Raw genomic sequence first — 14725 nt, forward strand, 5'->3', positions numbered from 1 at the left:
TTGTTATTCATAAGTTTATAAAGGTGCTATAAGTATTCTGACAACCTTATAGGTTATTCTCTATTCCAGATTTCTTACGACTATTTTTAGTACGTACAACATTCGACAGAATGGAAGCTTTGCCAGGATGTAAAAGTATTTTTTCAAAATCAGCAAACGCTAATAGGGAACAAATCTTTAAAGCCAAAGCAAAGAAAAATATAGTAAATAAAAATTATTCACTAACATTTGGATGTTTACATACATACATACACACATATTTATATATATATATATATATATATATATATATATATATATATATATATATATATATATATATATATATATGTGTGTGTGTGTATGTATGTATGTATATGCAACGAGATAACGTAGTGCTTCGGCAGAACTTAGGTGCTGCTGCTCAGCAAAGCCAGTAGCTAACTTAAGTTCTTTGGGTGCAGGGTCTTAAGGTGCTTATGGGAGTTCACTGCTGAAACAAGTTTATGGAACATGGTCAAATGGTCTAAATCACAATTACCGTTGTTAGGGGAAAAGAAGACCAGTAGTCCAAGTAATTTTGTATATAAGATAAGAATCCAAGGAATTTGCAGACCAATAAATCAGGAAAAATATCCCACACAAGGTAAAAATAAAAAATCTGAATTAACTGCAGTTAATACTTTTATCTCTTGACACATAAGAAACCTTATACATAATCCTTACGATTTCTGGCAGCATTAGTTGGTACATTGTTTTCTGTGAAAATGAGATGAAAGTAACTTTTGGTACCACTAAATACTACTGACAGGGGAATTATGAAGAAAGTAAATTATATAAGCTTATTTTCATACTAGGGTGCCCAATCATGAGGCGCCAACTGCAACAACTGCTAATCCATTTAAATTCTGATGAAGTTAATTTCAGTTTGTAATTTCAGCATATAACTATAAGACGAGTAATGATATTAACACCATTTAGTACCTACTTTCCCACGCTAGCAATCATGTTCAAAATTAGAAATAAGAACACCAAATATCCAAGAACACTACTCTCCAAGGCAATGACCAAGATAAGTATAAGTTCACTAAAAACACAAAAATGAATATCTCAGAAATTTACACTTTACTTTTATGAGGATTATGCTTATAGTTAAAGACAGCCAAAAATCATGTTGATCAAGTCTACACTCAAATCCTTTCCCATTCTATCTTGGACTGTATTAGTTAAAACAGGCAGGTAAGGTGAAGGATTGGGTAGGTGAAGTTGTATGGAGCAGTTGAAAAAATAGCAATTGCAAGGTTATATGAATCAATGAATGAAATATAAAATTTAGGTCAAAGGCCAAGCACTGGTACTATGAGGTCGTTCATCGTTGAAAGGGAAATTGAGAATAAAATGGTTTTAAAGGTGTAACTGGAGGAAAACCCCATAGTTGCATAAAGAAACAACTGTTAGGAAAGTATGGAAAGTCAGTTGGAAGAAAGGGAATATCAACGGAGGTACAGTAAAAGGAATGAATGTGGTTGCAACTAGGGGCCGAAGGGAAGCTGCAAAGAACCTTAAGTAATGCCTATAGTGCACCTCATGTCCCTCCCTACGGGGAGTAAGGTTATGTGGTCTAATCATGTAACAGAGAGATTATGAAAAAGAAAATTTCCTGGATGAGCCTGAATCTGTACCTGGCTGGATATGGCGAAATAATGGGTAATAGTGCTAGGTGATATGGCAGTGGTAGGTCTGGAGTGCCTGTGGTAAAAATAAATGGATTTTGTTGTGGAAATGGGTTCTGAAAAGGATTTGATTATTTGGGATCCATGATTCAAGAAGACATATAAGTTTACTTGTGAAAGAGTTTAGCATTAGGGCTAAAGAGTAGGCTGAAGAGTATGTTGATGGATGTAAAAATGAGAAGTGTAAAGCCGGATGTATATCGCATACGAGTATATGTTATGATTACCTTGAGGAAGAAAAATAGGAGAGGAAGGATTGTAACCCACGATAGCTACCTGGCTAGCAGGTACTTGAATTCATTGTTTAGGTCAACAAAGGCACAACATGATTTAACGGAGGGGACTTTAATTGCTCCGTTCGTGACGGATCCCTAGCTAATGAAGAGACTGTTCGCAAGCGCGCCAGGTCAATCTTTGATCTATCAGTTAAGATCTCCCTTTTAAACGAGCGCGCGCGCGCGCGGAGAGAGAGAGAGAGAGAGAGAGAGAGAGAGAGAGAGATTGTAACTGAAAGTGGAGTCTGATGTTTTTAAAAGTCACTACAAAGTCTAAAAACCAAGAGCAACAGGCGTGTAAATGAAAGAATTTTTTACCGTCACTGAGCAACCTCGACCAAGAAAACCAAAATGACTTTAGATTTAAAATATACCGAGAAAGGTATCCGGAAAATGTCGCAAATATGCCTCACGGTAGATTAACAGTGTGACCATAATTATATCGTTGCTTTTGATCCACAAGGCAATGTTTTGGATCTGAATATTTAAATTTCCCTTGTAAAATCCATTTGGTACAACTAGTTTACTTACGCAGATTGTAGGTCGTTTTTAACAGATCAAACTGAAAACAAACCAATGTGATTGCTTTATCTAGCCCGTATCGTTAGTAAGATAAAAGTGATAGAGTATCTAACATCGTATGCTCCTTTGTTTTAAACAGGCAAATTCTGTAAATTACCGTGCAGTCAACTCTACCACAGATGTGATAACACTTGCTGTACAAAACAATCTTCATTACTGGCCGAAGTCTTGGTCCTCTTATTTACTATTCATGAAAAATAAACCAACTTCCTACATACATTCTAATTAGGTTTTAAGCTGTAAGCTGAACCATATTTATGATTCGCAGAGCGAGTTTGTGTTGTCTTACGATTTTACTTCGTTGGTTATTTACTTTATATTTGCTTTATAGGTGCTATTTATTTGTTTCGGCATGCATTCCCGTTTAACAAAAAATGTCTTACGTCCTTCCGTTTTTAAAAATGAGTGAATCTTGTAGTTTTGAATTACTGAAAATCTCTTAATTTATCCAAACAGAACAGAGAGTCTAACATGATACAGATCAGATAATTACATCTCCTCCTACTCAAATGACAGTAAGTCCAGTCAGAAAATCATTAAAATTACTTTTTAAACTATCATGGGTATACATCTTACATTGTATATATATATATATATATATATATATATATATATATATATATATATATATATATATATATATATATATATGTGTGTGTGTGTGTATATGTATATGTATATATGTATATACATATACATATATATAATGTATATATAGTATATGTACGCAAGTCGACCATTTATCACTGTTTTTAAACCAAACTTCCAGGTTCGAATCTTGTTCGGGGCATATTTGCGAACATACGTACACACACACACATATATATATATCACTCAGGTGTTTCAATTTCCCCTGAAGCCACATACTTTGTGGATTATATTATATATATATATATATATATATATATATATATATATATATATATATATATATATATATATATATATATATATATATGTGTGTGTGTGTGTGTGTGTGTGTGTATACACATTATTTTGGAAGGGTGTAACCTAAAAATACTTGCTTTGTGCAATAAAATATCTGGGTAATGTCTACTTTCGTATAAAAAGTTTTAAGGCAAATATAATTACACGTAAATAGTTACTTTCCTGTGAATTAAATTCTTTTGTTACATTCTAAACATAAGATTGATTATCTTACTGTGTGAATGAAAATTTTACCATTTCTTTTTATTCTTAAAAAAAAATATCTAAAATAATGCAATATTTTTTCTTATGCTACGTTACTAAACCTTTTTTACCCTTCAGTTTCATTTTTAGAAGAAAAGTTTGTCTGTTACGTTGCTTAAAATTCATTGGTAACAGTTGAATATATTTAAAAAAAAAAAGAATAATGACCATTAAAAATAACATATGCATAGCAGAACTGGTTGAATCATTTGAAATCTAATCAATTAAAATCGAAATCGGTCCCATCAACTGCCGCTGGACCCATGTCTTGCAGAGTGACATGCATACTTAGACCGCAGGATAATGTAGTAAGATTTATTATTTTTTTTTTTTTGGGGGGGTGGGGGTGGGGGTCACAACCCCGCTGCTGGTACTCATTTACGGCTGGGGTGACTGGTGGAGGCGGACTGGGAATCGAATCATGGATCTCACTAATGGGAACTGGGTGATCTATCACTAAGCTACACCACCCACATCTAGTGCGTAGAGCATCATGAAAGAATGTGAATAACAACAGGAGGTAGTGCTCAATTATCCAAGGTGGTACGTGAAAAAAGCATCCGACAGGCGTATATATTAAGATTCTAATAGACCTACTATGGTGCAAGGAAGCTACAAGTTTACATACTAGCTAAAAGTTTGGCTGTCGTATCTAAATTAACCTTTTTTTTCTTTCTTTTTTTGGCAGGTGGGTCTTGTTGAAGAAACAGAAACAGGTTAGTACTTATACACTGACTCGCTATTTCACATCACGAGAGAAGAAATAATGCTCTAATATGGACTTGCCAGCTATTAAAAGGTTCTGAATCTAATCAAACCTAAATTACACATCTTTTTACCAAAAGTGCGATAATAATTCATCTGCAAAATAATCCATGCTTTGGTGTTCGTGATACCATTGATAATTAAAAAAAGGAATATTCAGTTGATGAAAGACCACAGTTAAATATGATGTTTGCGGAAAATCCCATATTGTCCTTTTTATCCTTTAAAATTATTCTGCAAAAAAAGGGAAATATGTGACTTCAGTCAACATCAAGAATACCTGGAAGAAAGTAAATGTGACTGACAAATGTCTGAAGCCTAATGCTATTCTTATAAATCAGACACTGTATACATATACTATAGCAAGAATGAGAGATGTAGTTTTTAAGTAAAACGTAAGCGTCTAGAATAGTTAACCACGTTATTTACACCAGAATTATGAGCAAAACAAACTTCCTCACGTTAAGAATCCTCATTAACTAGTTTCTTCAACAAGTTCAATGTCACACTTTCTACTTTACAGGGTTTGGGTAAATAGCTCTTAGAATAGTTATAAAAATTACCTTGGAGTCAAAATGCAGCAGCATTAAGCAAAAATAATCTAAGTCAACTCCTTTACGACATGAGCTGCAAAGCCTTTTCAAATCAACAACCTAGGTCATTGTAAATATTAACAGCATCATAATGAACTCTTCTCGTTTTCATAATATTTTGTAAGGAATTTACACACCTACAGGTGTGCCTGATAAGTCGACCTGAACAAGCGTATCCACAAAAGACTGATTTTTCATCCACACGTCCGGATATACAGGTAAGTTACCCTTTTCAGGAACACGTTCACAAGTATACTTGAAGGTATATTACCTCCCTATCAAGTCTGTTGAAAAACTGAAATGCGACATAGAAAACGAACGAAAAAACTGTCTTTTCACTTTTGATAAAAACCCAGAGTGAAGCATTAGACTCCAATGCTTTTCCTCTGCACTACCAAGGAGGTTAAAGCGTTGGCTCTACGATTCTTCATGTAGGTTTGAAGGCAGCCGTGAAAGAACAGTCCCCCTTTCCTTTCTTTTCTCAGATTTCAAGGTTTCCAGCGCAAAACTTACCCAGAAAATAATAAGAAAACGGAGAGTTAAGAGGTCATTGTGCTGCAGTGATATTTACTGACTTTTGATAACTGCGATCTGTAGATTTCATACCTAGGTATGTGATTAGTACATCTATTAATATAAAAGGGCACTAAGCTAAAAAGAAATAAAAATGTTATCTGTCAACTATGTACAAGTTTTATTTTAGGAAAAATATGAAACCATCTAGTTAAAAAAAAAAAGGCATTAGTTAAACCACTACCGACTATTCTCTTTAGGAGAACACATAGAGAAATGGGTCAGCTAAATCCAAATCGAATTAGTCAACTATGTCAAATTTACTACTTGTGGTAAATTTCATACACAATACTGTTACTTCCTCATACGTAACTAACCCCGACGTCTCAGTGTTGTTCGCCGCCCTGTTAACTCTGAAAAAGAGTGAAAACATTGACGGCTTAATATGGGGAATCGAAGTTCATTTAGGATTGCAAATGAACAAAATCGCTTGTATGTCATCACCCATGTCTTCATTGAAAAAGATATTTCAATACCCAAAGCTTATTTTAATACAACCTCTACGTTGAATAGAGGAGGTTATTGGTGGTTAACTACTAAACCATTAATTAATTAGCTATTTATACTGGCTACTGTTGTAACAATATATAGCAACTTAACGGTTTTACATAACTATTAATTAATACTACAGGATATTACCATAGAATACAACATTATTTGCTCGATATCCGATAATATGGAAGACATGTCAGTATCGACAACTTGTTGGTGTAATGCACCATCTACCTACAACAACAGAAGGAACTCTGATTTAAAACTATTGAGTCCACACAATAGTTATACTTGGTAATGAATTAATCTTACACGGCACTATTTAAACTACCTTCTTTGTTACGTATTCGACAGAAACAGACTATAAGTAATGAAAACATCTACCTTCAACAAAAGAGGAATTATGAATTACAATAACTAGTCCAATAATGTTTTCATCTTTCATATATAGTCGATTAAACTAAGAACATATCTGAACCACCTCAATAAAATAGGTAAACAAGGTATGTTTCTGGGGGAAATTTATGTTGCTCTGACATTCAGAACCAGCTTAGAGCCTTAAAATTGCAGTTTTGATGTTTACTTACCTGAAAAATGTCGAAATACAGTGAAATCTTTTGTATGAAAAGATGATGTTAAAAAATCACAATAATCCTACACTCATTACAAAAAGGTTGTAAGAATTAAAAAAATGACTCGTGATTTGAGATTTTAAATAACACCTGCTGCAAGATGACAGTGACTGAAATGAAAGTTAAAATATATATTTAGGTAAATCGGAAGTTTTAGTAAGACTTCAAATACGCAAGTGTTCGTTCTTCAGTTCTCTTTTCCACGATTAACATTTACATACATCTATTGCTTACTAAAACGAATGTGTTTAAACAAGGATCTCGCTAAGTATCGTACGGAGGTAAACAAATCAAACAAACCTGACAAACGTTTTAATATAGGCGACTACATCTACACATCAAAATCAATGCAAAAACTCATTACTTTAGAATTAAGTACATCAATGACGAACAACTTAAAGGTATACAGTAACAGAAAAATGTCTACTGTACAGATATGTGGAGAAATTTCCGCTTGTTCGGACGAGAAACCTCTTTACTTCGAATGAAGAACTGTACGAAAGCCAAGTCTGTACAATATACTAGTTTACATTATGGTGGATTTTCACTTCACAGTAGTTTCGCGTTATGCCGAACATCATTTCTACATATTCTATGACAAAATTTGGGCAACAGACATCGAAGTCGAATCTGTAACATCAATTACCACCTACAGCCAATAAAAGTAAATAAGAGCAACTATGTATGGGAGTCAAAATAAACATCACTAACAATAATTCGGATAACATATCCAAGTCCAATCGACATCATTAAACATTAACTCTTACCTTAGGCAAATATAGTGTAAGTCCTTTAACATTAACTCTTACCTCAGGCAAATACAGGCATAAGTCCAGACATTTCACCCGGCTAGTATCCTTATTTAGGCAACTATATACGGACCTCAAAATCTAGAACAAATAATTGGTTCCTTTGAAACCAATCACTGACAAAGAATGTGGATAGAAGAAATCACAGTCTCAGAGACAACATCAAAATTAACTACAGACTATGGCCAATAAAAGTAACTCCATAAGTCTCACCTGAGATTACTTTGGATGTTAACGAAAGCCATGAGGGCGGATACAGGACCAAAGGAGCCACCTCCAAAAGTTTTCCGGGAAGAAAACCTTCAGAATGATGATCAAGAGATTCCCCCTCCGTCCCTCAGACGGAAGTGGTCAACAAAGGCACAGGATGTTAATCACAGGTGGTTCTAATTGAAGTATCTGTCAGGTGAAGAGCCCTTTGGTTTCACATACCGAATAATTATCACCTTTTTCTGCCCTAGTCCACTCGTTTGAGGATTAAGAGGTATACTTTCTACGAAACATGTGTTTCAAAACATCACAGCACAAAAAATATTAAATGAATAAATAAAACGGAACTCTCCGGGGGAATATGCAGTGTAAACCTGCCGATGTTTCGCGACGACTTGATGCACGGTACTCGACTGTGTGGGCGTAAACTGGTGTTCCTGGCTGAAACACTTCTTAGGTAGTACTTCCAAGCTGCTTCTTTACCACTAGATGGTAAATAAAAAAAAAAAAAAAAAAGATAAAATAGACGGATGTCCTTCTTTACATCACAAGAGAGGACACATCTATAAATAGACTGCCTATAATTTCTTTTTACACGATCCTCAAGCAGAGGTGACAGATTCCCATCCTCAGGAACTTGCGGACTAGACAAAGCGAGAGAGCGAGTTTTCAGTGGCTGTTGAAATAGAAGTAATAGCAAAGAAGAAGAATATTTTTTCCGCTCTGCACACCGGAGGAAGAAGTATTTGGCTCCGCCACACACTGCATGGGTGCCGCTAAGCTTGATGCTGTTACAAAGACCACCATTCGGCTGGGAGATGACGACGACGATCTCTCAGGGCTCTTCCTGTGGCATAACGAAAAGGGATCCTTCGTAACACTAATCGCCGCGATAACGAGAGGTTAAACGGACACCCGTCCTCGCCACAGGACGAGAACGCCTCGTCAGAGAGAGAAAGACGATCTTTTGGTCGTCAACCAATAACTCGTGGGGTTGAGGCCACAACAAGCGGCCCTAACTCTTAGCCACCCATCCCGCGACCGCCACCACAGACACTGTCGCCCTGACACCTGGCTGGCACCCCCTTATTGAGCCCCCACCCTCGCTGCCACCGCCCCCTTTCATGTCCTCCCCTCTTCAAGGTACTGTTGTTGTTTGTGCTAGTGGTGCACGAGGTATTTAGTGGAGTCGGAGATGGGCTAATCTGGGATAACCACATGACTCATACAAACTTGAAGCAACGCAAAACTAACACTGGTGGCCCTGTCAATAAACCTTATCTCATTCAGTAATGCTGCAAAGTGGTCCTGTACGACAAGACATTTCACTCAAGCACAGAACTCAAACTCAGTTATTATAAGAATTACTTTCAGACGATAAACATCTCAAGTCATCAACTGCCTAAGGTTGAAGTTTAACTTATAGAAAGGGAACTAACATTATATATATACATATATTTTACAAATGTATATATATGTATAGATGTATGTAATATATATACATATATATATATGCACACACCCATATACATATGTGAATTTTTATCAATTATGCATGCATGATTTTTTTTCATAAATATTAAGCCACAGATATCGTTTAATATCGAATTCATTAGGAATACCACTAGGGTATGGTGAATCTTGATATCAAACGATATTTCTGGCTTCACACATACACCCACACACACATACATATATATGCATATACATACATGCATCCATACATAAATACATACATACACACACAAACACAAGCATGGTTGCGTGAGTCTAGCTGTCAAAAGAATAAAGAAATCCATCATACGAGTTAAAATGACAACATTAGCTATGGTTTGCGCCTTTCTACAGTAGGTAGCAACGACAAGAAATCTATATTCACAATAATGATCATCATAAGAATGTTTCTAATGCACCTAAATGTAAATTACAACTAGGAATTATAGTACCACAAAACAGTTCATTTACTAAAGTTTAGCAACATAATTGACTAGGTTTAACCATTCTGGCATAACTGATGTCTCAAGAGCCGTTTCAACGATTGCGCAAATGAACAGTTTAGCTTAAATATGTGACGGCAAAGAAAGAATTTCCGATGTTTAATTTTCCATACGCATACTACATACATACATACATAACACACTATATACACACACAAATCTATATATATATATATATATATATATATATATATATATATATATATATATATATATATATATATATATATTTATATATATATATATATATATATATATATATATATATATATATATATATATATATATATATATTAAAAGGACCTCATTCAAACTGGATGGTATCTAACGGAGTTTTTATTTAGAAAAGTTACAAGCTTTCTTGGACCAACAGTCCACATTATCAAGTACAGATACTTGATAATGTGGACTGTTTGTCCAAGAAAGCTTGTAACTTTTTCTGAATAAAAAACTCCGTTAGATACCATCCAATTTGAATGAGGTCCTTTTAGTAATTCTACTAATGCACAGAACAATTGTGTATGTGATAAAGTTAATATATATATATATATATATATATATATATATATATATATATATATATATATATATATATATACATATACATACAGTATATATATATATATATGCATACATACACACACACATTAAATAATCGCCTCCACCACCAAGGGAAGCCATCGGTCTCTGAAATTCCATCATTCATGTCTATCCTGTGTTTTGTCTTCCACAAATCTTCACTCTTCTCCAGCTTTCGTTCTTATAGTTCTTATTCAACGCTTCTGATGCCCATAGAAGCCCAGCTCGTACTATCACGAGCTATTCTCTCAGGAGCTGTGCAAAGAGCATGTGCAAGCCATCTCTTTCTCCCTTTCATTATTATCTCATTTGCATATGAACTTCCGTAATTTCCCCTATGGTATCACAGCTCACTCTATCCCGTCAACTGACGCGTAGTATTCTTCATGAAAATTTGTTCATTTTGATACAACCTCCTAGATGTAGTTTTATTGTCATACCATGATAATTCACTTCCATGTAGCAATACAGATCGTGCTCTACATGTATTATCTTACATTCAAATGTAATTTCAATCTATTTATTTCCGAAATCGTATTCAGTCTGTTTTTTTTTTTTTTGTCTCCCACTACATTCCAACTTGAGTTGGATATGGCTGTCCTAAATATTTGAAAGATTCAGCCACATTAATCTTGTTATTTCATCCCTCTGTGCATATTCTGTCCTCAATACCTCTGTTTTTGTACATATATTTTGAATTGAACTCCTGGATAGTTGTATTCTTATTAACCCGTATTTGTAGAGTTTTTTTCACAATACGACTTTTTACTAGAAAAGTCGCATTGTGAAAACACAAGATTTACACAGCTTGCTTAATAGAATACAACCCATATCTAGGAGTCCCGACTCAAGATATATGTATAAAAACACACTTTTAACTAGAAAAGTGTGGCTCTTAAAGGTTATATCTTTTCGGTTCTTAGCAAGTATTTAAGGTGAGGTTACTAGCCCACGTCGTGCCCTAAGGATGCTCGAGGAGTTGTAAGTGCCGACGACGTCTGGCATTTCTCCTTAGTCAATCAGCCAAGCAATGTCTAATAGCATCGTTGCTTAACTACGCTGATCGAACGACCAACGCATGATGAAAATGCTACCACCGGGGAGTACCTAAAAACATTACTTCAACAACTTTTCGGCCAAGAAAAATTCTGAATTTTCTCCTTACTAAAGTGAAGACTTTTTTACTAACAGCAGGAAATCTTCTCAGTTCTTAATAAACCTAGGGTCTAACAATTAACATGAGAAAATCCGTCAGTCATATGTTACTGTCATACAGTGACTTTTACATTCGCATATTACTGATGCAAAACGTCAGCGGATTCTGTAGTCAAGCTTCTTAAACTAGGCGTTGTATATCAGCCAGTACCTCTGTCACTCGCAGAGCTATTACAGAAACTATTTGGACGCGTTTCAATCTTCGTCGTTAACTACAGCATTATTATGAATAAAATTCCCGCCCACGAAACAAGAGTTAAAATCTCCATGTTCAAATTATGACAAACAAATATACGAATAAGTGTGTGAACAGAGATGACATCGATTATTAAGTCAAACAATACGACAAACAAGGGAATATGAGAATTTCGAGAAAGTGCCACCGGGACTATTTATGAATTGACATCTTCCTGAGTCGTTCTCTGGACACAAATTGTGACTGCCCTTTTTAGTAGCTTTGATAAAATTCCCCACTCTCAACTTCACTCTCTGATTTTAGGATTGTGGCTGAGAGGAAAAACCACACTGGCAAAAATTATCTGATGTAGATGAAAAACACTTGGCAAGGCTCATACTTTCAACTAACATTACAAAGGATCACTGTGTATGCTGAGTTGTAACAGACACTTGCCAGTGAATGAAGAATCAAAAGTAAAATAAAATAACTGGCATTTAACTAGGCATCTTACAATAAAAACTGTCGACTGATCAAACCTAAGATGATCATCATTTGCATTAACTTACTCAAAGGACAGTCACAGGGGGATGATCAGTGAACGAAGTTCAAACTCATGTAATTAAGGCCAAGGCATTTTAATATCAAGGAAAAACCATTCACAATATACCACCTGGCTTGGAGGCAAACATAGCCGTGGAATGATTTAAGTCTCTTTACGCTTGAAAGGGAAAGACACTATAGAATCGTGAAGCTCTTATTTCTCTAAACGAATGATTTGTACAAATATAAGCTTAGCTGCAAATGTGGCAAGGGAGCCAAGAACTAAAAATGTTGCGCCCGATTTTTGGCGCAAGAAAAGGAATATCCATATAGTTCGCCGGTTTAGGAATGTGTTATACATGAATAAAAATCCCGCGCGCACACACATATATATACATATGCGTCTATGTACTGTATGTATGCATGTATGTATAGAAATCAAATATGTAAGTAGGAATAATTACTATTCCGTACATTTAAAAACTTGTTGCTATCACAATTTATGAATTGAAGGCTTTTTTTTTTGGTCCGTGCATTACGCGTGGCTTTCAAATCAAAAGTTACGAATTGTACATCAAACAAAAATAATAAAAAATGACAAGAATATCATACTGAGGGTCTATAAAATGTCACCAACAAGCCAAATACCTGACATAAATCGTATCATTATTTTAATTATTTCTGAACAGCAATTTATAGTTTTTAATTATCAAACGCTACTTTTGTAGTAGGTATCTCCTAGACAAAAAGAAGCCTAAACTAAAACACTGACTATTTGATACGCCAATCTATATTTGCAATTTGCTGATAAATTATGAAAATTTAAGGAGTTCCTTACATTTCTTTAGTGTACAAGCTAAATACTGCAACTGGTACGAAAGATACAACAAAGATGTTAAATCCGAAAAAAAAGTTACTGAAGAAATTCTCATTTCCAGGTGGGATTAGAACCCTCAATGGTTAGAAGAATAACTTCGACGTTGAATCATCCCCAATTTATAAATATTAGGGAACGTTACCAGGTCATTATAGTAGCACTGCAATACACAGATCTGGAGAATAAGACTACTGGTACTATACATGACGATATCAACATAAGGGCCAGAAACGACCAAAAGGAATATTTCAAGTGATGAAGTAAAGTGCCACTTCCCGTTTCACCTGGGAAAACTCTTAAGGATTATCAAACAACCTGGCAACTCAAGCCAGGTATGAAATGTGGAGGTCCCAAAGTGGGATGTGATTGTTTACTGATGTAACCCTTACCTTAATGCCAAAACATCTGTGCGCCAGAAAAATAACGCTTTCACTCTTCACAACGGACATGTATCTGTCTAGAGAGGGTACCATGAAAAAAATAAGACGGTGGGATAGTTTCGCATGTCTGTGTGAGAGAATGAAGATTGAAAATATAGCCATCTTTTTCATCGCCGTACTGACATAGTATATCGCCTATAGCTTAGCGGGCGATAATACAATCAAAGATTTTCACAAGTGTAAACAAGAATTTCTAGATACTGCAACGATGATCTCTCACCGAGTTTTTTTTAATGAGCATACCTATCAATGAGACTTACCGTACTCAAGTTTTTCGTCTGCTTATTAATAATATATTATAGCTCTTTGCAACACAAATCTAAGCGGTCAACAGAGTAGTAGAGTGAACTGTAATAAAACCAAGCTTCCTGACAAGCAAATCGCATATGACACTTCCATGCTATGATTCGCTAATCTTAATGATTCCCAGTGCTAAATGATAATCGGTTTTAAATGCACCTGCAAGCTTTCCATTTTACAGCACTTAATAGAGATGATCTAACAGAGCAGGAAAGCTGGTCATACCTTTCACTGCAAGCAGTGTCATCCTCCTTTCTATTTATAGCAATTACTGGCTCTCTTTCATAATTTTCAATTCACTAGGGACTGCGCCTATCGCAGGACCGTCCCTTACGGATTAGAAATTCTCAAGTTATTGAGAATTAGCCAATCTATTCTACCGTGGTATCCAGATTTTGCACCGCTTATATCCACACATCTTGCGTTACTTTTAATGTCTTCCGGCGGTTTGGTGGAAATATTTTTCACATATAATCTATTTATACGTACATTTAACGCGGTTATTTTTTTACCCGCACTCTCCTTAGACTTCCATTTATCTAGCAGTTCTCATTACTTGTTATTGCAACCCCCTATGCCATATAGGTCCGACTTCATAAGATTATTCTTCCAGGAGAAGAGAAAAGACGGTAAGAAATCATCCTGGATGACTGCTAAGTGGTCTCATTCAAAATAAATTAAAAGTGCTTTATGAAGATTCTGAAGGAAAATCAAAACAGACATATAATACTTTGACACTGATTAGAATACTCTCCAAAAAAGGGT

At 35.2% G+C, this 14725-nt stretch overlaps 1 protein-coding gene across 5 annotated transcripts in view; it reads right to left on the bottom strand.

Annotated features, from left to right (window-relative positions):
• Window positions 1-14725, bottom strand: part of LOC136835923 (caldesmon-like) — a 633290-nt gene that overhangs the window by 111268 nt on the left and 507297 nt on the right. For 3 of the 5 annotated variants that reach the window (XM_067099792.1, XM_067099794.1, XM_067099793.1), the window contains one exon: window positions 4109-6044. In XM_067099792.1, coding sequence (XP_066955893.1) covers window positions 5933-6044 — 112 coding nt within the window. In that variant the 3' untranslated portion in view covers window positions 4109-5932. Of the gene's footprint in view, window positions 1-4108; window positions 6045-14725 lie in introns of those variants that run through there. The other 2 variants (XM_067099795.1, XM_067099791.1) reach the window with 1 other exon arrangement.

The sequence above is a fragment of the Macrobrachium rosenbergii genome, chromosome 55 (assembly GCF_040412425.1).
Source record: "Macrobrachium rosenbergii isolate ZJJX-2024 chromosome 55, ASM4041242v1, whole genome shotgun sequence".
Lineage (NCBI taxonomy): Eukaryota > Metazoa > Arthropoda > Malacostraca > Decapoda > Palaemonidae > Macrobrachium > Macrobrachium rosenbergii.